The sequence below is a fragment of the Perognathus longimembris genome, chromosome 6 (assembly GCF_023159225.1).
Source record: "Perognathus longimembris pacificus isolate PPM17 chromosome 6, ASM2315922v1, whole genome shotgun sequence".
In the NCBI taxonomy this organism is placed as follows: domain Eukaryota; kingdom Metazoa; phylum Chordata; class Mammalia; order Rodentia; family Heteromyidae; genus Perognathus; species Perognathus longimembris.
In genome coordinates, this window is record NC_063166.1 from 79366440 (window position 1) to 79392309 (window position 25870).

At 62.6% G+C, this 25870-nt stretch overlaps 1 protein-coding gene across 1 annotated transcript; it reads right to left on the minus strand.

Moving 5' to 3' along the window:
• Positions 1-1968: 1968 nt before the first annotated feature.
• On the minus strand, positions 1969-19506 carry Kcng1 (potassium voltage-gated channel modifier subfamily G member 1). Its single transcript, XM_048347493.1, has 3 exons — positions 19312-19506; positions 8110-8888; positions 1969-3056 (listed from the first exon to the last, which is right to left on the minus strand). The coding sequence occupies exons 2-3, from the start codon at positions 8860-8862 to the stop codon at positions 2280-2282; spliced, it is 1530 nt and encodes a 509-aa protein (XP_048203450.1). The 5' UTR covers positions 8863-8888; positions 19312-19506; the 3' UTR covers positions 1969-2279.
• Positions 19507-25870: the final 6364 nt, after the last annotated feature.

Genomic DNA, 25870 nt, shown 5'->3' on the forward strand with positions numbered 1-25870 from the left:
CCTGGACAGATCAGAATCCTCGAGATGGTCCCTGACTACAGCGAGCCTGGCCTCTGTCCTTCAGTGTAGGGGTACAACCTCCCATCCCCTTCTCTTGTGCCGGGTTCTAAAGGCTCCACGTTCCACTTCCTGCTTACCACTTGCAATCACTCTGGTCTTACAGCACTTTCCATAAACCTGAGGTGTCACCTCGCCAGGGTGGCAGCGCCCATGGCCGTGGCACCGGCTGGGCTGGGCTGGGAGGAGATGGCTAATGAGCGAGAGCCCTGGCGCTGAGCTGCGAGTCGCGGGAAGCAGGTGTCAGGAGAGTCTTTAATGAGGCCATGCGGCCAGGATGGCTTTTCCATTCTGCTGAGCCCTGGGTATGCCTGAGAAGGGCTAGAGGGGGGAGGAGGAGGAGGAGGAGGAGAGAGAGAAACAGACACACAGAGAGAGAGAGAAGACAGAGAGCAAAGTGAAAAGACAGAAGAGAGGGAGAGAGAGCAGAGACAAAGATAAAACAGAACACAGAGAGAGACAGAGAGACAGAAGGGACACCCACAGAACGGCAGGAGACAAAGGCAGAGAAGAGAGAACAAAGAGACAGAAACAAAGAGAGAAGGAGACTAAGAAAACAGAGCAAAAGGGACAGAGCGAGGCAGGCAGAAGACAGGGACAGCCACGGAGGGAGACACGGTGAGGGTAAGAGACAGAGGGGCTGGGAACCAGCCTCCCACGCTGAACAGCACAACGCTGGCCCGGCGCTCTGCAGTGGAGGAGATGGACGGGAGAGGAGGATGTGCTGAGCTGCCCACTCCCTTGGCCTGTGTGTGGCCTGGTGAGGCAGTGGGTAGAGCTGAGCTGCTCGCCTCCTGGCAGCCAGGAAGCAGAGAGAGGGGGAGGAGCCTCGTCCTGCGAGGACACGCCCACGGGGATTGCCTCCTCCAACCAGGCCCCACCCCGGAGTTTCCACCACCTCCCGATAGCCAATGAGATGGTGAATCATCTGACGTGGGCCCCACCGTGGGGAAACCAGCCTTCGGCAGGTGAGTTTTGGGGGTGTGTGTGGGGGGGGGGGCAAGATGCAATTGTAAGGTGCAATCCTCCACAAACACTGCTCGGATCTCCGATCCTCTTTCTCTCTCCTCCTTTCTGTCCCTTGTCATTAAGTACGAAGGTTCGGAGATGGGAGCGGGCGCGACATCGCAGAGGAGGCTGGAGGGACAGAGGGATGAACACGGCAGAGGTGAGTGGGAAAATGGAGAGGGCAGGGCCGGACCTGGGGGGCCCTGAACACAATGGACAGTTGCCAGGGTTTGGGCCACGCCGTCGGGGGCTACGGCAGGGCATCGAGGCACCCGGGGTGGAGAGGAGGACAGTGATATGTGTCTGTGAGGCTGGGCATGGGGAACCCCCTGGGCTGGCCTGGGTCCCTCTGTGGGCTGGGTGGATGCTCTGTCAGTCTGTGGGGACATAGGGGGTCTGGGGGGGCTCGGTAGGCTTCCCAAACTGTCCAGGGAGCGTGGCCACTTGGCCGAAGCATACCGCACCGCAGCGAGACGGGAAGGGGGCGTGCCGCGCTGTTCCCGATGTCAAAATTAACGCGGAGGCGACTGAAAATCTCACTGATGATCTTCCTTTTTGCCTTTTTGAGATGAGCAATTTTGGTTGGAGCCAGCCAAACGGACAGGCGCCTGTGTCCTGGCCCCCCCGCATGGAGATATGCCTTGCTGGGAAGTTGGGGAGCCAGGGGGAAGATGGGGAACCAGGGATGGGTAAGAAGGGAAAGGATGGGGATTCGGGGAGGCCCAGGCGCTGAGGAGCACGGGAGGGACGGCAGCACGGTGGGAAATGTCCCTAACTCTGTCGTCTCTTGTCCCTCTGGGGCGGGCTGGGCCCCCCAGCAGCTGAGGCACCCTGGCAAATGGGTCCTTTCTTTCTGCTGCTCCCCTGGGTGGCCTTGTGGAGGACATGGAAGCCACGGGAGGCGTTTTCCTTCTGGCCACGGGGCCGACACGCCGGTTCTACCGGATTGCTCTCGGCAAGGCAGGTTTTGTGGGTGTGCTATTTACACAGGACGGGGCGGGGGTGGGGAGAGCGGCTCCCCACCGAAGGAGAAGATGAGGGGGCCCTCTCAGACCAGGTTCCCTTTCCCTGCGGGGCGCAGGGGGTGGGGTGGGCAGGGGACCCCCGCGATACGGCCGGCGGCAGCTGGGGGCCCGGCGTCCCGTGGCAGGCTCCGTGGCGGGTGGCAAAGGCGCGGGGCCGCGGACGGCGGGCGGGCGGGGCGTTCCCGGGGCTCAGTCGTTGTCCCTGGCGTCGGAGGAGGAGGAGGCGCTTCCGAACAGGATGTCGCTGTCCTGGGACACGCCGCTGATCTGGGACTTGGTTTTGAGGAGGAACTGGGTCCGGCGGAACATCAGCCGCTCCTGCTCCTGCTTGAGCTCCAGGTAGGAGCGGGAGAAGGTGTGGAAGATGGAGGTGACGGGGAAGGCCATGAGCAGGATGCCGCTCAGGATGCTGCTGAGCGCCACCACCTGGCCCGGCGTGCTGCGGGGCACCATGTCGCCGTAGCCCACGGTCGTCATGGTGATGACGGCCCACCAGTAGCAGGCGGGGATGCTGGTGAACTCGGGGCTGTCGGCCATCTCGTTCTCGATGACGTAGAGGAGCGGGGCGAAGAGGGCGATGGCCACGCACAGGAAGAGCAGCAGGAGCCCGAACTCGCGGGTGCAGCGGCGCGCGGTGAGCCCCAGCGTCTGCAGCCCCAGCGAGTGGCGGGCCAGGCGCATCACGTAGAGGATGCGCAGCGCCCGCAGCACGCGCAGCGCCAGCCCCACCTTGTCCAGGTAGCTGTTCCCCGCGCCCGGCTTGCGGCGCCCCGCGGCCGCGCCGTCCACCAGCAGCGTGACGTAGTAGGGCAGGATGGCCACCAGGTCGATGAGGGTCAGCGGGCTCCGCAGGAACGCGAACTTGCTGGGCGCCTGGATGAAGCGCAGGAGGAACTCCAGGGAGAACCAGCCCACGCACACCGACTCCACGATGAACACGTTGCGGCACATCTCCGAGCACTGGCCCTGGGGGGGAGGGGGGGGTCAGGGCCGAGGGGACGGCAGGGCCCTGGGGAAGGGGACCCGGGCCCCCCCCAGCCGGCTCCCCCCTATTACCTGGCCCTGGGCCCGGCTCTGTCACCCCCTGTCCCCTGCGTAGGCCTCATTTCTCTCCAGCTGTGACCTCAGCCCCCCACCCCAATTCTGTCCAGCTGTGACCTCAGCCCCCCCCATTTCTGTCCAGCTGTGACCTCAGCCGAGGCCTCCCATTCTCTCCAGCTGTGACCTCAGGCCCCTCCCATTCTGTCCAGCTGTGACCTCAGGCCCCTCCCTTTGTGTACAGCTGTGACCTCAGGCCCCTCCCATTCTCTCCAGCTGTGACCTCAGCCCCTCCCATTCTGTCCAGCTGTGACCTCAGCCCCTCTCCTTCTCTCAGGCTGTGACCTCAGGCCCCTCCCATTCTCTCCAGCTGTGACCTCAGTCCCCCCCATTCTGTCCAGCTGTGACCTCAGGCCCCTCCCATTCTGTCCAGCTGTGACCTCAGCCCCTCCCATTTCTGTCCAGCTGTGACCTCAGCCCCTCCCATTCTCTCCAGCTGTGACCTCAGGCCCCTCCCATTCTTTCCAGCTGTGACCTCAGCCCCTCCCATTCTGTCCAGCTGTGACCTCAGCCCCCCCCCCCCCCCCCGCCAATTTCTGTCCAGCTGTGACCACAGCCCCTCCCATTCTCTCCAGCTGTGACCTCAGGCCCCTCCCTTTGTGTCCAGCTGTGACCTCAGGCTCCTCCCATTCTCTCCAGCTGTGACCTCAGCCCCTCCCATTCTGTCCAGCTGTGACCTCAGCCCCTCTCCTTCTCTCAGGCTGTGACCTCAGGCCTCTCCCATTCTCTCCAGCTGTGACCTCAGTCCCCCCCATTCTGTCCAGCTGTGACCTCAGGCCCCTCCCATTCTGTCCAGCTGTGACCTCAGCCCCTCCCATTCTGTCCAGCTGTGACCTCAGCCCCTCCCATTCTCTCCAGCTGTGACCTCAGCCCCTCCCATTCTCTCCAGCTGTGACCTCAGGCCCCTCCCATTCTGTCCAGCTGTGACCTCAGGCCCCTCCCTTTGTGTCCAGCTGTGACCTCAGTCCCCCCCCCCCCCCCGCCAATTTCTGTCCAGCTGTGACCACAGCCCCTCCCATTCTGTCCAGCTGTGACCTCAGCCCCTCCCATTCTGTCCAGCTGTGACCTCAGCCCCTCTCCTTCTCTCTAGCTGTGACCTCAGGCCTCTCCCATTCTCTCCAGCTGTGACCTCAGTCCCCCCCATTCTGTCCAGCTGTGACCTCAGGCCCCTCCCATTCTGTCTAGCTGTGACCTCAGCCCCTCCCATTCTGTCCAGCTGTGACCTCAGTCCCCCTACTCTGTCCAGCTGTGACCTCAGCCCCTCCCATTCTGTCCAGCTGTGACCTCAGCCCCTCCCATTTTGTCCAGCTGTGACCTCAGGCCCCTCCCCTTCTCTCCAGCTGTGACCTCAGGCTCCTCCCATTCTGTCCAGCTGTGACCTCAGGCCCCTCCCATTCTGTCCAGCTGTGACCTCAGCCCCTCCCATTCTGTCCAGCTGTGACCTCAGCCCCTCCCCTTCTCTCCAGCTGTGACCCCAGGCCCCTCCCCTTCTCTCCAGCTGTGACCTCAGCCCCTCCCTTTCTGTCCAGCTGTGACCTCAGCCCCTCCCATTCTCTTCAGCTTTGACCTCAGGCCCCCCCCTCTCTCAAGCTGTGACCTCCAGCCTCCCCCAGATGTCACCCTGGCTCCGGGCACAGCCTGGGCGCTGGAACCTCATCATGTCCGTAATGGGCCCCCGGTCTCCCCGCCACCTGTCTGCCTGTGGTTCCTCTCCGTTTTTCTAGTGGTGGGGACAGGAGAGCCCCCCCGCCTGGGGCTTCTGTTTCTGATCTTCCCCACCACTGCTGCTTGTGGACCACGCAGAACCCACCCAGCCCTGTCCCCCTCCCACCTCAGCTCCGGCCGCCTGGTTCTCCCTCCTGACAGACCGTCCTCCCTGCTCCCGCCTGCCTTCCTCCAGCTCCTCGCTGGAGCAGCAGCTTCTCAGGGAGACCTGTGAACCATTGCTTTTAGGAATCCCGTTTGCTTGCACCCCAGCCCCCCTCTCCGGCTGCGTCAGTGGGGGGCTCACCGTGAAGGCCACACGGGAGGGGTTACCAGCCCTCGGGGCACAGCAGTGTTACCCAGGGAAGCCCAACCAAGTTCAGTGCCGGGCGCGGCCCCACCCCACAGAAGGTGGTCCCTGGGTGGAGAGGGTGGGGGGAGGGGACACAAACCCATAGCAGGCCAGGCAGGTGAAGGTGGCTGCAGAGGTGGGCGTGGGGGGCTGGGGGGGGCATGGGGGAGGCTGCTCTCTGTCCCCCTCCCCCTCCCCTGGGGTTCAGCAAGGCCGCTTCAGGGAGAGACATTGGGGAGCCCTTGCTGAGAACTGTTGGCTAAATAGTCAGGAGTTGATTTTAATGCTGACTGCACAGAGGGAAGAAAATCTCCTCTGGCTCCTGGACACGGGGTGGCTGGCCCCGGCCTGCAGGGTAAGGGGGGGCTTGACTGTCTCCAGTCACCCGGACCCCCTCTTCCTCGAGGCTGTGGGCAGAGAGGGCGGTACGACGTTCCAGCCCGGGCGTCTGTCTCGCGGCTCTGGGGCACAGCTGGGTTCTCACCGTCCGGCTCTGTTCAGTCTCCTCCCAGGCTGGTGACATGAGCCACTCGGGTGGGGCTTTGGGGTCTCAGGCCCCTGGGGCGGAAGCCTTTCCTGGAGTGCACCCCTCTGCGGGGGCCCCAGACGCCCACGGCTCTCCCGCCCACAGCCTCCTTGGCATAGGCGGCTGCTGCTCCTCACCCCACCCCAGTAAGACTTGAAGTCTGATCTGCTTTGGCCACCTGCCTCCCCTACGGTGCCTGCACACAGTAGGTACTCAGATGTGCACACGCAGGAGCAAGGAGAGTGAACTCTCCACCAAAATGAAGCGGAAGAACGACTTCACCAAGTCGTTATTAAAAACAACCACGTGGACACCAGGGCTGGGGTGCCGCTCGGCAGGAGAGAGGCCCTGCCGTCCATCCCCGGCCGGGTCCTCAAACCCCACCCATCGCCTCCCACGCAAACAAGCAGCCGGGCGCCGGTGGCTCGCGCCTGTCACCCTCGCTACTCAGGAGGCTGAGATGGGAGGACTGAGATTCAAAGCCAACCAGAGTGGGGCTGTGGCTCAAGTAGTAGAGTGTTATCCTGGAGCGAAATAAAAGCAGGGGCAGCGCCCAGGCCCTGAGTTCAAGCCCCAGGACGGGCACCAAAACAAACAAGCAACCAACAACACTAAAAAGCAACAACAAAACAACAGTAAACATTAAAACCCCCCAAACAACAATCAGTAGTATCAGAAGTTGGCCACCCATGGCTTTACTGCTATTTTCCTAATAAAAAGAAAGAATCGAATCTGAAGCTGGAAAGAAATCTGTACTAAGTCCAGGGACTTCTCTGGTCTGGAATGGAGAGCTGCCTCTTTCCGTCTCTTCCCCCCCGCCTCCCCTTTCTCCCTGGATGGTTGCGTAAGCCCTATATACACACTCAGCCCTTTCACCTAGACTCCAGTACCCACAGCGCTGTCACAGACCCAGGGCAGATGAGGAAACTGAGGCACAGCCAGATGGAGCTTTGTTCCCCGCCCGCTGCCCCCAGCCGGTTGGGGGACGAGGATGGGGACGGAGCCGCTGGGCTCCCGACTCACATCCGGCACTGTCCCCTCCACTCATCAAACATTAATGGTGCCGGGTGAGTGCTGTTTAATACCTTTCTAAAAAATTCAGTGGCTAGGAAGTGCCAGCCATCCTCTGGTCATCCACGCTCCCGTGGGGAGTTTGTTTTCTCTCTTCAAGCCGGCGCCTCACTCTGCAGCCCAGGCCGGCCTTGAACCATCCTTCCTCCTGCCTCTATCCCCATAACAGAACCCGCCCCCCCCCCCCCCCCTCCCCCGCACACGCGCTAGGTGCTCAGTAAATGCCGGGTGGCGCCGAACTTACGTTCGGCTCCCTCTACGACTTCCCTGACGTTGTACCTGTCTGAGGTCTAGCTTTTCCGGAAACTTCCTTCCAGAGCCCCACGCGGAGGGGGGTGGGGAAGCGACAAGTCTAGGGCCCAGGGGCTGATCCGCCAGGAGGCTGTATTGGGGATCCCCGCCTCCCGTGGGGTCACGTTCTGCCGGAGGCGGCTGCGCGGGGTGGCAGGCGGGGCAGCCTCGTGCAGAGAGGCCGAGGGCACATTGTCACACGGGAGCCACGTGGGGTGGGGTGTGGCCGGGGGCACGCGGCCTGGGGTCTCCCGGGTCCCCAGGCCGAAGAACTCAGAGGCCTCAGTGTGCGCATCTGCTGAGCGGGCGCGCGCACGCTCCGCCACAGGGCTGCTGGTCTGCGATGGAAGTCACTTCCAAGACTCAGAAGACGGCCTGGCGCTGGTGGCTCACGCCCGCCACCCTCCGTGCGCAGGAGGCTGAGGTGGGGACGTGAGGCTCCAGGTTTGAAGCCAGGGCCTCGCGGTAGAGCGCTCGCCTCGCATACACGAAGCCCCGGGTTCGATTCCCCAGCACCACATGCACAGGAAAAGCCAGAAGTGGCGCTGTGGCTCACGTGGCAGAGTGCTCGCCTTGAGCAAAAAGAAGCCAGGGGCAGTGCTCAGGCCCTGAGTTCAAGCCCCAGGACGGGCCAGACAAAACAAAACCCAAACCAAAACGCTTTGAAGCCAGCCTGGGTGGGAAAGCCCACGAGACTGCTATCTCCAAGGAACCAGCAAAAAAGCCGGACTGGAGATGCGGCTTCCGTGGAAAAGTGAAGTGAGAGAGCGAGGCCTTGAGTTCAAGACCCAGTACCGGCACAAACCGGCCGCCATCAGACGCAGCCGGCGCCACGCACACCGACGGGGACCCTGTTGTCCAGCCGGCGTGCCGTCAGAGGGGAGCAGGCTGCGTGGCTGGCTCTGCAGACTGCCCTGTCCCCAGTCCCCAGAGACCCCTGCCCTCACCCGGGGGGGGGGCGGGGAGGGGGCTCCTACCTGCTCCTCTTCCTCCCTCAGGCTGGGCAAGGTGCTCACGGACAGGTTGACGGCCGTGACGGTGACAAAGAGCACGGAGAGGCAGGCGAACACCTTGCCGGGGAGCCCCGAGTGGGGCCGCTCCACCATGTCACGCAGCGTCTGCATGCAGCGGCTCCCCGCGGGGCCCCGGCCGTCGGGGCCGTCGCCGTCCGGCGGCTCCTCGTCCTCGTCGCGCTCCACCATCTCGGCGAACTCCTCGACCTTCTGCAGGTAGCGGCGCTTGCAGCAGCCGTCCAGGCGGTCCTCGGCGATGCCCCAGTAGAGCAGCTCCTCCTGGAAGGACAGGGCGCACATCTCGCGGAGCAGCCGCAGCTTGCCGGCCCGCAGGAAGGTGAGGATGGTGCCGAAGGCGCCGGGGTGGCGGTCGAAGAAGAACTCGTTGCAGGTGACGTCGTAGTCGTCGCACACGCTCAGGATGTCGTCGAAGTTGGTGCAGGCCTTGAGCTGGCCCAGCCGCGTCAGCGGGAACTCGTCCAGCGTGGTCCAGGGCAGCGAGTACTTGATGCCGCCCACGTTGATGATGATCTGCCGCCGCCGGTCCCCCGGCGGGGGGGGGCCGTCCTGGGGCCGCAGCCGCCGCGCGCGCCGGTAGAAGGCGCCCTTGACGGCCTGGCGCGGCGCGGGGAGGAGGGCCGGGTGGAAGGTGGCGTCCGAGGTGCAGCTCAGGGCGCTGTAGTCGTAGTCGGAGTTGTCTCCCGGTAGCAGGGTCATTTTGGGGCTTCACATCCCTGGAGGGCCTGGGGGGGGGTGGGGGTGGGGGGGGGGAGGGAGAGGAAGGGCAAGACAGACCGGGGGTGACCCGAAGTCTCAGCCGGGCTCCTCCTCTCTACTGACCATCTAAGCCACTGTCGAGTCAGGAATCGGTGTGTGTGTGTGTGTGTGTGAATGTGTACACACACACGTGCGTGCTGGTACTAGGGCACTATCCCTGAGCTTATTTTGATCGAGGCTAGTGCTCTACTGCTTGAGCCACGCCTCCACTTTTGGCGTCTGGTTGGTTTACTTTTTTTTTTTTTGGCCAGTCCTGGGGCTTGGCCCAGTGCTCAAGGCTAGCACTCTGCCACCTGAGCCACAGCACCCCTTCTGGCCGTTTTCCATATATGTGGTGCTGAGGAATCGAACCCAGGGCCTCATGTATACGAGGCAAGCACTCTTGCCACTAGGCCATATCCCCAGCCCCTTCTGGTTGGTTAACTAAGAGATAAAAGTCTCACAGAGTTTCCTGCCGGGGCTGGCTTTGAACCTCGATCCTCCGACCCCAGCCTCCTGAGGAGCTAGGATGACGGGCGCGAGCCACGAGAGCCCGGCGGGAATTAAATTCTTTCTATCTCAACCTGCAGTCCTGACCTCGTCCCCCTCCCCCCGCCCAGCCCCCCACACCAGGGACCCGCAGGCCGGCCCCTTCTCACCCACGAGGCTCCACCCCACGCTGCCTCCTCTGACAAGCCCTCCCTGGCCCCTCCTCCAGCAGTGTGGGCCCCCAAAGCCCACGCCATCCATCCCCACCTTGTTCTGACCCGTTGCAGGGCTGCCTGACACGGTCTCCCCTGGAGGCCCGGCTACGTCTCCCGCTTTCTCCTGTCCCCAATAAATGGGGATAAATGGACTGGCGAATGACTGGCCAGTCCCTCAGGAATTCCCAACGTCACTCCACATTCCCCTTCCCATGTTGACCCCCCCCAGCACCCAAAGCCCCTCCTAGGCAAAGCCACAGCTGTAGATGGACAGGGCTCAGGCCACTGAAGGGCCCTGGGGTCCCGGCAGGGGTCAGGGCATCTGGCTGGGGGTGGGGGGCAGCAGCCTGGTGGGAAGCCGGGGCCCCGTGGCCGGTGTGATGGCTGCATTTGACCCCAAAGTCCAGAAATGCCACGTTGCGGCTGAGTACCGAAGGTCCGCGTGCCCAGGTCCTCAGGCCTCCAGGGGGTGGATGGAGAGGCAGGGCGGGGCGGGGGGGTCACTGGGGTGCCCAGGGAGGCCAAGGACGGGGTCTGCCTGCATCTGTGAAGAAGAGAAGCAGAGCTCCCGGAGGGGGAAGAGAAGAGTGTGCGCTCCGGAAGAGTGTCCCCCACCCCCCGCAGGGCTGCACAGCCTCCAGAAGGGAGGGGGACACACACGTCTGAGGCTCGGGCCGGTGGCCCGTGACAGTGGCGAGAGCGGTGACAGACCACTCGGCAGACGCTTACCGCACGCTGCCGTGTCCAAGAGACGGGATCCATCACATATAGACATCTATCAACAGACGCTGTGCATGGATCACATGTCACTATCCAGCAACACCTATCGATCAACCTATATCCATATTTGTGTGTGACAGCCAGTCTCGGAACTTGAACTCGGGGCATGAGAGCTGTCCGTAGCGTTGTTTTGCTAAGGTTAGCGCTCTGCCGCTTGAGCCACAGCTCTGCTTCTGTGTTTCCTCCGAGTCGTCATTTGGGGATGAGAATCTCAAGGATTTTCCTGCCTGGGCTGGCTTCGAACTGTGATCCTCAGATCTCAGCCTCCTGAATAGCTAGGACGGCAGGGGTGAGCTGCTGACCCCCGGCTTAATACTCATCTTCAAGGGACCCCCCCCCCCCGGGACTGTCTCCAGAAACGGGAAGCCAACATCCCGTGCCACAAGCACGAGGCAGTAGACAAAGACGCTGTGCCCAGCGAGCACAGTCGCAGGGCTGCGCGGCCGCGCTGGCTCCTCCTGGAAACCTCTGCCCTGCCAGGGAAGCGGGCTGCCCTTCCCTTTACCACCCCGCGCCGGGGTCCTCGCCCCTGCAGAGGGCTGCTGGCCTGGGGAAGCACAGGGTCTCCCTGCACAAAGACACGTTTGCCCACCGGAGAGGCCTCCTGCCCACAAGCACCAGAGGACATGCACTTCCGGGAAACAGGCCCGGCGGTCAGCGTGCGCGGACTCCTCCCCGCCGGGCCTTGAAGCCAAGGCTCGGCGCCGCGGGGGAGAGATCGTGCGCTCGGTACCGGCGCACAGGCTGAGCTCAGGTTCGGCAGATTGAGAGATTCCACGGGGAAAGAAGAAATCCATATTCTTGGCTTCTCTTGAGAGAAAGAAATCTGACTCTCTGACAGCCCTTGGTGCAAATTCCAACTGCGAAATGGCTGTCCCCCCCCCGAGGCACCCCGCTCCCCGCTGCTCCCCAACGCCCACTCCACGTGGCCACGCTCCCTCCCCAGCCCTGTGGGCGTGGGAGCCGGACCCCTGGGTGGCAGAGCTCTGGGACTCACGCCCCTCTGCAGGGGCGAGACGCAGGGTGCGGGGGCCCCCCCGGAGGGGCCCCCCCGGCAGGGATCACCGCACAGAGTTCCCCTCCCTACGCATCTTTGGGAGGACTGCCGGTTCACGGAGCAGGCTTCGGAAAGCTGGGGCGCCCCCGAGCTTGAAATACACGCTTCTTTCTGGGGGTTCCGCGCTCCCGGCCTCAGCTGGGTGTGGCGCTCCTCTCCCAGGCGAAGCCCGCCAGGCTCCCCGGGGCGTGGGAGTACCCCCTCGGGGGCGCGGCGCACCCCGCCGTGTCGCTCTTCTTGCCGCCGAAGGCGAGAGCCAAGTGGCGGTTTCGCAAGAATGACACGGAAGCCACCCCGGCCCCACGGCTGCGCTGCGGAGATCCCACGCGGGCCTCCGCGCTCCAGCGAGCTCCTTCCCACCGTCCTGCTGCCGGGGCCCCCGAGGCTGCCGCCGCCCCCCCCCATCCTCCCCAAGGCCTCTGCCGTCCCCCCCGCCCCCCCCACCTCCCCACGGACAGGGAGTCCTTCCCAGCAGGGTGCTTGCGTGAGGGGCTGCGCTGGCGAAGGGCGCGACACAGGGGCTGCTGACGATGCAGGACAGAGGCCGGGGGGTGGGGGGGAGGTAATCTGAGGGCCGTGGAGGAGGGCTGTGGAGGAGGGGTGCGGAGGAGGGGTGCGGAGGATGGGGTGCAGAGGGCGGGGTGCGGAGGGCGGGTGTGGAGGAGGGATGTGGAGGGCGGCTGGTTGAGGATAGCTGGGTATTCTAGAGTCCAGTCAAGTCCCCAATCACACAGGCCCCAGAGCTGGGCTACAACGCTGTGGCCACCCCCACCCCGCCGGCCCCCCGCGAAGGACCTCAGGTCTCTCCCGCTGTGGCCTGAGCCCTGCTGTGTGTGCGTGTGCGTGCGTGTGTGTGTGTGTTCCTGTTGCTTTGCTGGAAGGGAACTCTGGGTGCTCCAGCAGGGGACCCCGTTTGGAAAGGGAAGTGCGGGTGGCGCTGTGAATTCCCGAGGGAGAGGCTGCCCCGCCACTGGCTCCTGGACACTGGCCGGCTGGACGCTGCGCTGGGTCTGGGGCCGAGTCACAGAGCGAGACGGGGCCTGGCCACGGGTCAGACAGCAAGATGGGGTCTGGCCTGGCCTCCGGGGGGGGGGACACCCCAGAGTCAGGCTGCGTGGGCCCTGCAATGGATCAGAACAAGGTGGGGGTGAGTGGCTCTGGGCTTTGGGGAGCACAGTGGTGGGAGGGGCGGGGAAGGGGGGCTCACAGGAGGGGGAGGGGGTGTGGAGCCTCGTGGGTGGGAGGGGGCCAGGCTGTGGATCCCCAGGGCGACGTGGGCAGGTGGGGGAGACAGAAGGAACTCAGTTCCTGACTTGAGAGGAGACGCCAAGGAGCAGAGAGCGGGCCGGGCCGGGGGAGGAGGGAAGCGGGCTTGTCACCTGGAGGCCAGCGAGGGCCAGGACGCCAGCCAGGCGGCCCCAGGGAGGAGCGGGGCGGATTTTGCCAAGGGCAGGGCCCACGGTGGGCCCAGGTGAGGGCAGGCTGTGCTGGGGGGGGGGGGGGAGGAACCGCGGGTGCTCTGGGCACCGGAAAAGCGGCGGGACCTGCAGCGGGATGGAGGGGTTCGCGGTGTCTTCGGTGGTGCCATTTGCTGGGGAGACAGTAGGTGGCGCTGTGATGAGCCACTACCTGGCTGTGGGGTGATGGACAGGGGAGGAGGAGGCCAAATCCAGGAGGGGGCAGGGATCCGGGGGTCTTACATGGCCAGTGTGGGACCATCACAGGTGACCCCTACGAGTGTGTGCGTGTGCACGCGCGCGTGCACCCAGGTATGGTAACGTGCGTCTGTATCCTCATCTCCATCCTTGGGGTCTGTGCCTGTCACACTAGCGTCACGGCACTGGGCTGTCACGGGGGGAGTTGACATCAGCTAGTCAGCTGACACTAACCAAGTTCAGGAATGTTCTGTGTGGGCAGAGGAGAGAGCCAGGGACCCGGCGGGGGGGGGGGCGGGGGAGGACGGGATGTGGGAAGGAAGGGGCGGGAAGCAACGGGGGGGGGCCTCCAGAGGCCAGGGAGACAGGCCTTCAAAATGGGGCACAGCCTGTCCCAGTCTTGACGTCAGCCCCGCCAGCCTCCGGTGGAACCCCCAGAACTGCAAGTTTGCCCACTGAGGTCGCCTTGTCTGCTGGGTTGGGGGCTGGCCGCCCGCTGGGGAGGAGGAGAGCGCCCCGGCTTTGAAATCAGGGGCCCTGGCTCAAGGTCATCGCTCCACCTTTCAGCTCAGTTTCCCCCTGCTGCTCTTGGAGTGACGCTGAGGACGAAGGCAGAAGGCCTCGCCTGGCACCGATTCACCCGCAACACGCAGCTGTTACATTAGTCTGAGCTTTGACAAGTCATCTTCCCGGGGCCACGGGTCAAGGGCGTCCCTGCCCCACTGGGGTTTGAACCTCAGGGCTGGAGGGAGGACAGGCTGGGTGGCCCTCTGGGGACACATGGAGCAGTACTGAGCAAAATGATAGGAGTCTCAGATAAGAGTCTCACAAGCTTTCCTGCCCAGGCTGGCTTTGAACCATGATCCTCGGATCTGGGCCTCCTTGGTAGCTCGGGTCACAGGCACGGGCAGGCACCTGGCCGTCCCTCCCCTCCTGCTGGACGGCTAGGGGCAGCGGGCAGAGGCTGGAGATTGCTCAGGAAGCAAGCCGTGCCTACGAGGTGGGCTCAGCCGCACAGGTGAGTGTGTAAAGCACGGAGCCGGGGGGAGAGGCAGTTGACGGCATTGTACTATTTATATAAATGAACACACACGGCACACACCACAGAAGGGCTCTGACATGTGTAATGGTCCCTATCAAACCATACGGGGAGTCCTGAGAGGGGGGTACTGGACCAAGAGAGAAAGCCTGTAAGACAAGTCAGCCTGCCCAGGTCAGGGAAGAGGAAAGAGAGGAGGGGCTGGGAATGTGGCCTAGCAGTAGAGAGCTTGCCTTGCATGCAAGAACCCCTGGGTTCGATTCCTCAGCACCACATATATAGAAAACGGCCAGAGGTGGCGCTGTGGCTCAAGTGGCAGAGTGCTAGCCTTGAGCAAAAAGAAGCCAAGGACAGTGCTCAGGCTCTGAGTCCAAGCCCCAGGACTGGAGAAAAAATAAAAATAGGAGGAGGAAGAGGAGGAGCAGCAGCAGCGCTGAGGTAGGTGTGTAGGTCTCACAACTGCTTAACCAGGTTAATCTGGAGAAGCCCCCAGAGTCCCGGGTTTCCCAAATGCCCAGGGTGCTCAGCAGGGACATGGATCAGACCTGGGTCAGAGCCCAGGGCTCAGCTCGGCCAGACAGGCGGTTCCTGGCATTAACTTTATGGAGAGGACGGAGAAGGGGAGAGGAGGGCAGGGAGGAGAGGGCAAGGGAGGGGACCATGGGGCAGCGCCCATGCCTGGGGACCCTTGGGGCGGCCCTGGGCACTGGGCTCCATCCCCTGTTGGGGGACAGCGGGGCTGTGGGGTCTCGCTTCCCCGGAGAAGTGGAAACCCTTCTAACTTTGCCAGGGCGGTCTCAGCGGTGGGGTCACCTGGATCACAGGCAGACCTCCCGGCCCCTGAGGCCACGTCTCCACCCTCCTCCCGGAACAGGACAAAATGAGGGGTGACAGACAGACTGCAAGTTGCCCCCGGGCTTCTCATCGGCTGCCTGGCCTGACCATTTCCTATGACCTGTGCACGATGTGATAAATTTCCAAATGGCCCTTGGCAGAAGAAAGCTTCTCCACCCCTGAACTGTAAAGCGCGGCGGGCGGAGGCCCCATCCCAGGCTCAGGGGGTGACAGGAATGGAAGCCAGGCTTGGCTGGCCATGGCGGGCGCGCACGCGAGGGGCCAGTGACTCACCGAGCCGGCCGTCGGCACCCACGGAGCCCTCCCCGGCTCTCCGCAGCCAGGGTGAGACGCCAACCCCAGGTGCCCGGGGGCTCACGCCTGCCATCCCAGCTACTCAGGGGGCGGAGGTCTGAGGATCACCAGGCAAAGCCAGTCAGGGCAGGAAAGTCCGTGAGACTCTCCATCTCCACTTAGCCAGCCAATAGCCAGAAGTGGAACTGTGACTCAAGTGGTAGGAAAAAAAAAAAGCTAAGGGGCAGCTCCAAGGCCTGAATTCAAGTCTCTCTCTCTCTCTTTCACACATACACACACACACACACACACACACACACACAGCCACCGTGCAGGGCTGCCATGAGGGCTAGGTGGTGTAACCACGCCCTGCAGCCTCCTCTGACCTCCTGGTCAGAGAAGCTTCTGGAGAGGCCCTGGGAGGAGGGGGTGTGGCTGGGGGAGCATCGGCATCCTGGCCTGGAACTTGCCACAGAGCAGCACAGAAAAACCAACAGAACCCCCCGGGGTGTGTGGGAAGGGGAGAGGGCGAATGAAGCGGATGGGGGAGCCGTGGGGGGCCACAAGCCAGGGGATGCAGGCGGCTCCCGGAAGCTGAGGCGGCCAGGAAGGCGTCCTCTTCTGGGAGACCCCTTGGGTTTAGCCCCGGGAGGCCCACCTTGGGCGTCTCCGCACATTTCCTTCCTGAGGCTCCTGGGCCTTGGGCGTCCGCTTCTCAACGGTGCCACTCCTGACTGGGAGCAGGGGGTACTGGGGACCCCTCCGTCTCTCTCCCTGCGGCGCCTCCCTGGCCTCTCACAGGTCTTGTTTCGCTGCTGGTTCATTTGTCAGGATTAGGGCTCCTGGCCGGGCTGACTCAGAGGCTGGTCATGCTGCCTTTATCCCCAATTAACTCGTTCATCAAAACCGTTCTGGTCATTAGCTTGCCCGGAGCCCGGCACGCTGGGCCTCTGAGTCGGAGCCCGGGTGGGCTCTGCCACCTGCCACCTGCCACCTGCCATCCACCCTCACCACACCCCAGTCCTCCCGGCCCTCAGGCTCGAGATCTCGGAGCTGGGGCCCAGGAAGTAGGAGGAAATACGCAACGGGAACTGGGCTCTTTCCGCCATCCCTCCTTCCGGCAAATGGAAGAAAGTGCCAGAAGAGTCTTCTCTACAAAAAGACAGGCTGGGGCAAGCCATCCCAGCAACAAGCACCTAGACCCCTGGGACTCAGCCAGTTCAGGGAACAAGGATCATGGAGAGGAGTAAGGGGAGAATGATGTCACATCCTAAATGGAGTCAAAATTAATCAGCTGGGGATCAAGAGATAGTAGCTTGTCCATCTAATGTCCATACCTGAGTATAAGAACTGTCCAAGTCATCCAATTTTTAATTTTGTGCCCTAAGCCCTTCCTTTTGCCTTAATATTTTTTTTTGTCCAGCCCCTGCCTCATGAGACTTCTTCCAGGCTTCATTCAAGGACTGGCATCTACCACCAAGGGACCCTGCTGCTTGCCTTCTCCCGGAGGGGCCACATTTCTGCCTTTTACCCCTAATGCCGACGCCCCTTGCCAGCAGGAAGCAGCCAGAGAGAGTCTTCGCCCATTTTCATAACTATTAAAAGGCTGGAATGTTAGGTCCTCTCCCTGAGGGCTCCATGTAGCTGCCCCCCACCTCATTAAGTCTCCCCCCAGTTACCTGGGTAACCTGCAGACCTCGAGGCAGTTACCTCCCCTTTCCCTGAGGTCACCTCCTAATCCACCTGGCCACACCCCTTGCCCCTGCCCTAGATATAAGGCAGGGCTGGGTGGGGGACTCTCTCTCTCTCCCTCCCTTCTCTCCGGCCACGGATCACCTCAGCCACAGGCCAGCAGTTCCGTAATAAACTTTCTCTCCTGCCCGACAAAAAAAAAAAAAAAGACAGGCTGCCGCTGGAGCCACCCTCCTGTGCTGACTGGCAAAATGACACCCAACCCATGCCTGCCTCCCACAGGTGCCAGGGCCGGGATACCTTCTCCATAGCCGGAAAAGTGAGAGGACACAGGCTTCAGCTGGGGGAGAGGCCGGGCGTCCCCTGCCGCTCCAGCTCCGCAGAGGGAGACCCCAGGGGCTGCCTGGAGAGGCCACGAAGGGCACGGGGACAGCCCGGTGCCCTCGAGCCCCCAGCCTGGCCTTAGCGAATCCACTTCCGGTGCCGATGCCGCGCATCAAGTTCAGCCTGAGAGGTAATAAAAATGGCCAACAGTGATCGAGTGCTCACTGACAGACGCTTTCTGGCCTCTTTTATTTTTTATTAATTCTCTTTAGAAGGGCCTTACCAGCCACCATTTTACACACCCAAGGGCTCCATTTCTGGGGTGAATGAGCCTATGAATTCTCAGATCCCTAGACTCCTGGCAACTGGAAATACAAACTCTTTAAAAGAAAAAAAAATGTTTCGTCCCAGTACTAAGGATTGAACCCAGGGCCTCACAGCCGCTAAGCAAGTGCTCTACCACGTGAGCTATGTCCCCAGCCCTGAGACGCAAACCTCTATAGGATAGAGGGCCAGGGAGAAGGATAACCAGGTAGACACCCTACAGGGGATGGGGAGGGGGCTCCTTAGTCCTAGGGAAACCCTCTCGGCTCCGGTAGCCAGGCCGCTGAGCTCTGCCCTTCTGTTCCCTGGGGTTCCCTGGGGTAGCTGCCTGAGCCCAGCCCATGTAAAGGGCCTCTGGGCTGGGCCCCCAGTAGGCTCGCAGCCTCCATGGCCTGGGCCCCCCAGCTTTGGAAGGAGACGCCGTAGCGTGCCTCATTTCCAGCACACTCGCAGCTCCCTGTGGGGTTGGCGCGTGTCCCATGACAGACATCTTTCCACCGGAACGAGCTGGCTCACAGCGAGATGGAGAAGCTCGGTCCCCCAAGGCCCGCGGCTCTTCCGACTCCAGCTTCTCCCCCTGCGCTCCAAAGCCCCCGTGGCCACGAGCCTGAGGTAGAGCTGGAGAAACCCACCCAAGAAAGAGGGCGTGTCCTGGCCAGGTGCCCACCCCCGGCTCCCACCCCATCTCGACTGGCTGGCGTCTGCCGTGAGGCTCCCTGTAGTGCCATCAGGTGTGAGGGCTTGGAACACACCTGGCGAACTCACTTCGGCTGCCGCCCTCGGGCGGTGAGTCAGTGTCTGTTGGTCCTTTCTCCTCCCGGGCACCCAGCTCAGGATATCAGGGAAGGAGGTATCTAAGCCGCCACTGTCTCTCCCCCCCCCCCCCCGTCACCTAGCTGGGGGGCTCTGGTGCATGGCACCCCTTAAGTGCTTGAGGAAATGTCTGCTGAATGGACAGCTTTGCAAATAACCCCCACTGGTAAGAGCTTGCAACCAGCAGTAACAAGAAATCAGTGCGTCCCAGCCCCCAGGACCGCCCTCCCCGAAGGAGCTTTGGAATCGCTTTATTTCGAAGACACCCCCTCTCCACCAGGGTGAAAGTATTAGATCAACCACCACTGGGTAGACAGGGGTGGCTAAGCCAGCCTGCCATGGCTCAAGCTGGGTCTCAGCCCCCTACGGCTCCCTCGAGGCTCTCCATCCTCTCCCCTGCTGGGTCACAATACATGTTTGTTGAATGAATACACGGATGGTGAGCATTTGCTGCAGTGAGCTGCCCACACCAGGTGCTCAGCCAATCCAAGAAATGAATGAACTTGAGTCTTCCCTTCCCCACCGGAAGGCTCCCAGAACGCACGGTGCGCCCCTTGGGTGCAGAGCCCCGGGGGCCGACGAGACGCCACCTTCCCCACCTGGTACCTGGTGGACGGCCACGCAGTACACCAGAGGTGCTGCATCAAGGCTAATGAATGACTCCATCAGGCCCACGGGTGGGGTGCGCCCCACCGCTCTCCTCCCGGGGTTCGGGGTGGAGAGACCTCCGCCCACCGGCAGGACGCCCCGCCCCGGGTCACCCAGCCCCGGGGGGGCCCCCGGGAGGAGCCGAGCTGCGCCCGAAGGGGGTCGGGGCCGCGGCCACGTGCAGCTCCTCGAGCCCCGGTCCGCGGGCGCGGGGTCGAGCCCGGTGGCCGCGCGCAAAGTTCCCACCTCAAGTTCCCGTCGCCGCGTCCCCGGCGCCCGGAGTTGGCCGGGCGGCAGCTTCGTCCCCGAGGGATCCGCGGGTCCCGGACAAGGTCACGACGGGGGCCGGGGCGCCGCCGGGGGCGCCCGCTAGGCCTCCCCCAGAGGCCGCCCCACCTGGGCCCCGGGGCCGGCGCGGCTCCCGCACTCCGACCCAGGGCCGTCCCGCCTCCGCCGCGGGTCCCCACCGGACTGCGAGTGCGCCCGGGCGCGCGGCGCGCCGGCCTCCGAGGGAGGGGGCGGGCGGAGGGCGGGCGGAGGGCGGGACGGAGGGCGGGAGGGGGCGGGACGGAGGGAGGAGGGGGAAGGAGGGCGGGCGGGGAGGGCGGGGCGCGTGGAAGGGACGGCCGGGGCGGGGCCTGCGCGCGGCGCGCGCGCCTCCCCACGGCGGGCGCCGAGGCGGCGGGGACGCCCCCGGTTCCGGGGCCGGGGGTCCCCGCGCCCCTCGCCGCCCGCCCAGGCCCCGCCTGGTTCCCAGCGCCTCCGCCCCTCCGGCGTGCAGCACCGCATGGGTCCCGTCAACTTCTTAGGGGCCGCGCGTGTCCAGATCCGCGCGGCCTAGCGGGACCGGCTCCTGTCCCGGGGGCACGGAGATGCAGCCCCGCGCCGCCCGCCGAGGGTTCGGAGCTGAGCTCATGCTTCTCCCTTCCGTGAAGACAGATGGCCTGCCGGGCGGGCGGCTGGGGCGGCGCCGGGCCGCGGTCCGGGGGCGCTGCGCCCCGCCCCGCGGAGGGGAGCGCGGGGAGCCCTGGACGGTGGGCTCTGAGTCGGGAGGGAGTCGGCTCGTGGGAGGGGGCTGGCTAGAACCTACGGTGGGAGCAGGGCCACATCAGGGTCCCGCCCGGACCCCATTGCTCCTGGAGAGGCCTGGGGGTCCTCAGGACCAGGGCGACTCCGGCCCGCAGCCTCCAGGCACTGCCCACGCCCCAGCAGCCCTGGGTGGTGGGAGGGACTGGTGGGTCTCTGGGGATAGGTAGGGTCATCTCGGGGGTCACGCTGCTGTCCATGTGGAAGACAGAAGGCCCCCCCGGATGTGAGCAGAGGGTCCCCAAGTGTTTCCCCCGGCATCATAGCCGACGATCTCTTCAGGTCTGGAGTGGAGCCCTTCCAGCAAGTTCTCTGTTCATTCAGATAGGGGGTCGGGGGGTAGGGGTGTCACTCTCTGAGAACCTCTGATGTGTCTGGCTTCCGAGTCCACACAAGGGAGTCGGTCCACTGGGGTGCTCAGGCCCCGTAGGTCATCGCGTGCAGAATTCGAGGGACCCCACGGCGCCCCCCCGCAGAGAAGCTGCCCCTGCGGGAACCATGGCAGAGCGGAATCAAACATGGGGGTGAGCTGCAGACAGAAGGGCTGCCACCCCGTGCGCGGTACTCAGGAGCTGCACGGCTCCCTGACCCCTTCCTTCCCTGCGTTCAACCATGTCCAATAAAACCTTCTAAATCCTTTTAAGGAATTCCCTCCGCAGTCCCTCCCTCCCTGAGAGGCTTCCAGATTCCTGCTCTCCTCCTCTTCTCTTCACTTGCTTGCTGAGGGCCTTCCCTTCCCTTCCCTTCCCTGCAGTCGATGTGGACAAGGCCACGGACGCCTGCCAGCCCCAGTGCCAGGTGGTTGCCGGGTGGTTTGGAGCTGTCAGAGGCGCACACGGGACAGCAGGAGGCTCTGGCACGCAGCCCTGTTTTCTTTGCACCTACGGAGCTAAATCTTTTTTAGATGGGTTGTCAATCCTTAAAAATCAGGAGAGCTCATATAATTTGTTGGGTTTTTTTTTTTTTGCCTTCCAGAACACTAGGCAGTGATCTTGCCCGCATCCTTTAGGGGAGCACTGGACGGGTAGGTGTGGGTCTGCGCCCCCTCCACGGGTGCCGGTCCCCGCGGTTTGCCCCTCAGCCCCCATCATGCTGTTCAAGTCCCCACCAGGCCCCTCCCTGCAAGCCAGATTGGTGATTTGTCATCTTGGCAAATCACCGAGAGTCGCATGGTAGATGGCAAAGGAGGATGGGAATTCGGGTCTGCTGGGCCCAAGGCCCAGGCTCTCACGGAGGAATGAGCTGCGGTTCATATCGGGGGCAGGCGGAGGTCGGCATCGCTGCCCTATAAAGGGAGTCACCGTCAGGGGGTTCAGAGTCCTTCCCACCGGTCACCTGCAGTCAGCAAGTCTTCGGCTGCTTTCCCAAGGCAGGAAGGGAATCCTCTCCTCAGCGTCCATTTCTTGGATCCCCCTGCCTTGGGTACAAGGCCGTGATTATCGTCGCGCTCTGAAGGGGACAGAGGGCTGGCTGGTCCTTCCTTGGGTCAGCTCTGCCGGAAGCGGGGCCCGCTGGGCACTTGGGGTGCCAATGCTGGTCTCTGGGTGAGGTCAGGGTGAGAAGCGGATGGTGGCTGTTTGTTCTGTTTTCTTAGGGTCTCCATACTCCGGGCACTCTGGCCTTTTTCTGTGTCTTGGCTCTCCTGGCCCCCAAAGAAATACACTCATTACCTGACTTATGGAATGGTCCCCCTCTGCACAACATCTCACCAATAACAAGTTACATGAAACAACTGGGTCAAAATATTAGCGGTCCCCATTTCCAGACTTTATGGTGGCCTCTTAAAGCTCCCCCAGCTCTGGCCTTGCTCCCGCCCAGGGTTTGTCAGAAGGAACCGGGGTTCTGGTCCAGCCATGTGACTGGACACAGGGTCCCATGGGCCCGAAGCTCAGGAAGCAAAGGTTCATCTGTGATGCCCAGGGAAGGGTAGCCCCCGTGTCTCGTTCTAGAACGATCCAGCATTCCCCCGAGAGCTGACCGGTGGTGCGCGGGGTCCTATCGGGTGCATTCAGGCTGTCCCCCCCTTCCCCCCCCCCCCGCCTCCCCTGTTCCAGCGAGGCAGTGCGCAGGCGTCCTGGTCTCTGGTCTGCAGCGTTTCGTTCTTTGGTCTCATTCACTGGATCATTTCTTTAAAGACCTTTGTGAGCCCTTCGGGTACAGGGGCCACGTGTCCAGCCCTAGGGGAGCAGAGCGCTGAGCTGGGGTCATCGAGAACCGGGAGCTCTTCCCCTCTGTCCCCCGATGTCACCTGCCAGAGCTGCTCTGCCATCTTCCCACAGAAGCCCCCTACAGAGAGCGCTGCCGTGGCACACCGGAAGTTCTTACTCTCTGGGCACCTCTGGGAACCGCAGCTCTCTTGCCCCCACCCCCCCTCCTTCCAGCCCTCCCAATGGGGGCTGTGTACGTGCGGTTCCCCCCGACCCCCCCACGCCCCCCACAGCCCAGCCAGACGGCTGGCTCTGCCAACAGCGGGCACTTGCTGTCCATCAGGAAGAGACAGGAACTCTGTCCCCTCGACCCAGAGGGAAGATTGCATGGCTGAGAAAAATAACGTAAGCCGGGCAGAGTAGCACATGTCTGTCGTTCCAGAGACTGCAAGTCTGAGGCCTGAGGATCCTTTGGGCCCAGAAGGTCTACATCAGCCCGGTGGACCCTCTCTTTGAAAATAAAAAAAGCACCCTCGGGGGTGTTTACTATGTGGCAGATAATCGTCCTGCCCCCTGGGCTTTTTACGTTTGGCTCACAATCACCCCACATGGCTCGGCCCTGACGGTCCTTGTATTCAAGACAAGGAAAGGAGACAGAAGTAAATAACTGGCTGGGGATGACAAAGCTAGGAAACAAGGGCTCTGATTGCAAGGTGGGCAGCCTGGGTGGGGTGCTGGGACTGCAGGGCACAGGGCATCTGTCCCCACCCCCCTCGCTCCCCTGAGAGAAGGGGGTGCCCCGTCTCCGCTCTGTCTCTGTCCGGGGCTGTCATCGCCTCCCTCCCCGTGGGCTGCATCGGGCCCCACGCCTCCTTTCTTTGGCATAGGGTTGAAATCAGCAGATGGTTCATCTGGAGACTCGCAGCTCCACCAGGCCAGGGGAGCACGGGCTGGGGCGGGGGGGAGGGGGTTGTCCCAGGGGAGCAGGCGGTCCTGCCCGCCGTCGCCAGGTCCCTTCTGGAGGCACAGGGCCCCCAGGTGGCCCCCCGGCAGGAGCTCTCTTGGTTCCCGGTGTCCCCTCCTCTGAGGTCAGGCTCCTAGTATCTGCTTTGTTACAGTGGAATATTTTCAGTCCCCCTTGCTTTGCCGTGAGCGCCGGGCTTCTGGGCTCCGTTCCCTCTGATTTCCATATGAAATCCTGAGCTCACCTCCTCAGCAGCTGATGGGACCATTTATTTCTTGGGCCTGCAGCGGTGGAGCAGTCTGGGCAGTCTGGGTGTTTGCCATCTCAGTTAATTCCTGCAGGGGGGAGGGGAGCGGGGGGAGGGGGTGGGGGGACGAGCCGGAGGGTGGGGGGGGGGTGCAGCAGAACATCTTCCCTGGGCAGCAGCAAAGCTGTCGGGGCCTTGGGGCCTCAGCCCTCCTCCCCCACGGCTGGAGATGGGTTTTCTTTTGCTGTCCCTTGGTCACGGAACCTCTGGGTCTGGGAACCTGGAACTCACCAGGCCTGTGCGTTGCCACTGTCCCCTCCAGAGGTCCCTGGGTCGTCACAGTTGGAACTGCTCCTAGACATCGCGTCTCTGTGTTCGGTTGAGACATGGGGACTGAATTACTTTAAACAATAAAATAAAAAAGCACAACTCTTTTTGTGTCAGTACTGGGGCTTGAACTCAGAGCCTGGACCCTGTCCCCGTACCTGAGCTTTTTCTTTTCTTTTTTTTCCTCCAGGCTGGCACTTTACCACGCAAACCACAGCTTCACTGGCAGCTTTTGGCTGGATAATTGGAGATAGGAGTCTCATGGACTTTTCTGCCTAGGCTGGCTTTGAACCGTGATCCTCTGATCTCAGCTTCCTGAGTAGCTGAAATGACAATGCAAGCCCCAGCACCTGGCTTCGATGCTTTTAGAGTATGCCTGCGTCGTGAGCAGGGATGGATTGTGCTCTTGCTCTCTCTCTCTCTCTCTCCTCTCTCTCTAGACAAGAACAGTCATGTTTACTCCCTGTCAGAAAAGATTTGAGATCCTAATGGCTGCTTAGAAGAGAGGCAAGTCAGGCACGGAGCACTGCGCGCCTCCGCCCCGGGCTTGGGGAAGAGCTGGTGGCGGCCCAGGCCAGCGCCGGCTCCCGCGGCCGATGTCCGTCCACGGCCCGCCCAGGCCGGCCCGGGAGGCTCCCGCGGCGCGGCTGGGGCCAGGCCGCCGACTTGCTCGCTTGCACGCGGGGTCGGCTCAGACCCTTCTGAGCGGGATACGGGGTGAAGGTCCGTGGCCTCGATCCCACGGTCTCTCCCTCAGGAAGCGGTTCTCGGGAGCACATGGCCTGCCCCATGGCTGCAGCTCCTAGGAAGCCCAAGCCCCGGGGCCAGGCTGTCTCTGCTCATCCCCTGGGATGATCCCCCTCCCTCGCCAATGCTCCAGGGTTGGGGGGAGGAGGGGTGTCCTTCTAGGAGGAGCCAGAGCCCACCTTTGTCCCTCTGCTGTTTGTGGCGCTCTGGGTCGGCCTTGCCCCTCTTGCATCTAGGCAGCACTGGGATTCAAACTCAGGACTTCCCCCTGCCCGGTGCTCCCCTCAGCCTCCACGTCGATCCTGCTGTGGGACCCTCGGTGACCCCAAGAGACTCCCAAGAGAGCTTCGGGGTCTGCAGGGCGGGGCTTGGCGCCGTCTCCGATATCACCCGATCCCTTCCTGCCTAGCCTCCTTTAGCAGGCCTCCCCTCCCCCACCCCCCGCCCAGCACCTCCAGGATGGAAATCGAGCAATTTCTACATTCTCTTTTCTATCCTTATTCGAGTGTCAGCGTTATCCTTGGCTGTCCTTGAGCCCTCAAGAGCTTCCCTTTGAAGCAGGAAAAAAAATGACAAAAGGAACCTTATCACTTTCTCTGTTCATTTCTGCAGGAACAATTTGAATTCTCTTGCAGACTTCACGGGAGGGCCGGGAGGGAAGCAGCGAAAGCACGGGTCGCACCTGTTTCCTAGAGGGTAGACATTCTGGGATAGGTTGAGGCAGAACTTGGGCTCCTGTGTGGATGCTTTTCCCTTAGTAAACAGCCCATTAATATTTATTAAGCATCTACTATGTGCACAGTGCTTGGGGGATTCCTGGGTTTCCAACTGCTTTCTTAGTGGTCAAGTCGGCAGCTCTTGCCTTTCTTTGCCTGTGACTGGAACAGTAGTCTTCTAGAGGGAACGCCAGAGGCCCCATGCCTCTGTTGATCTACTTGTAGCTTCCCCTTAAGCAGCATGCATTGAGTACCTGCTGTATGCTAAGGCTTGTACTGGATGCTTTCAGCATGAGAGAGAAATGTGAGCAAGAGAAGCAACCGCAGCACTGTGTGTGTGTGTGTGTGTGTGTGTGTGTGTGTCTGTGTCTGTGTGTGAACGGGTACTGGGGCTGGAACTCAGGGCCTGAGCACTGTCCCTTAGCTTTATGATCAAGGCTAGAATTCTACCACTTGAGCCATAGCTCCACTTCTGGTTTTCTTTTTGCTAGTTAGGGATTAGAGGCTCCTGGACTTCCCCATCCAATCCTCAGATCTCAGCCTTCTGAGTGGCTGGGATTACAGGTGTGAG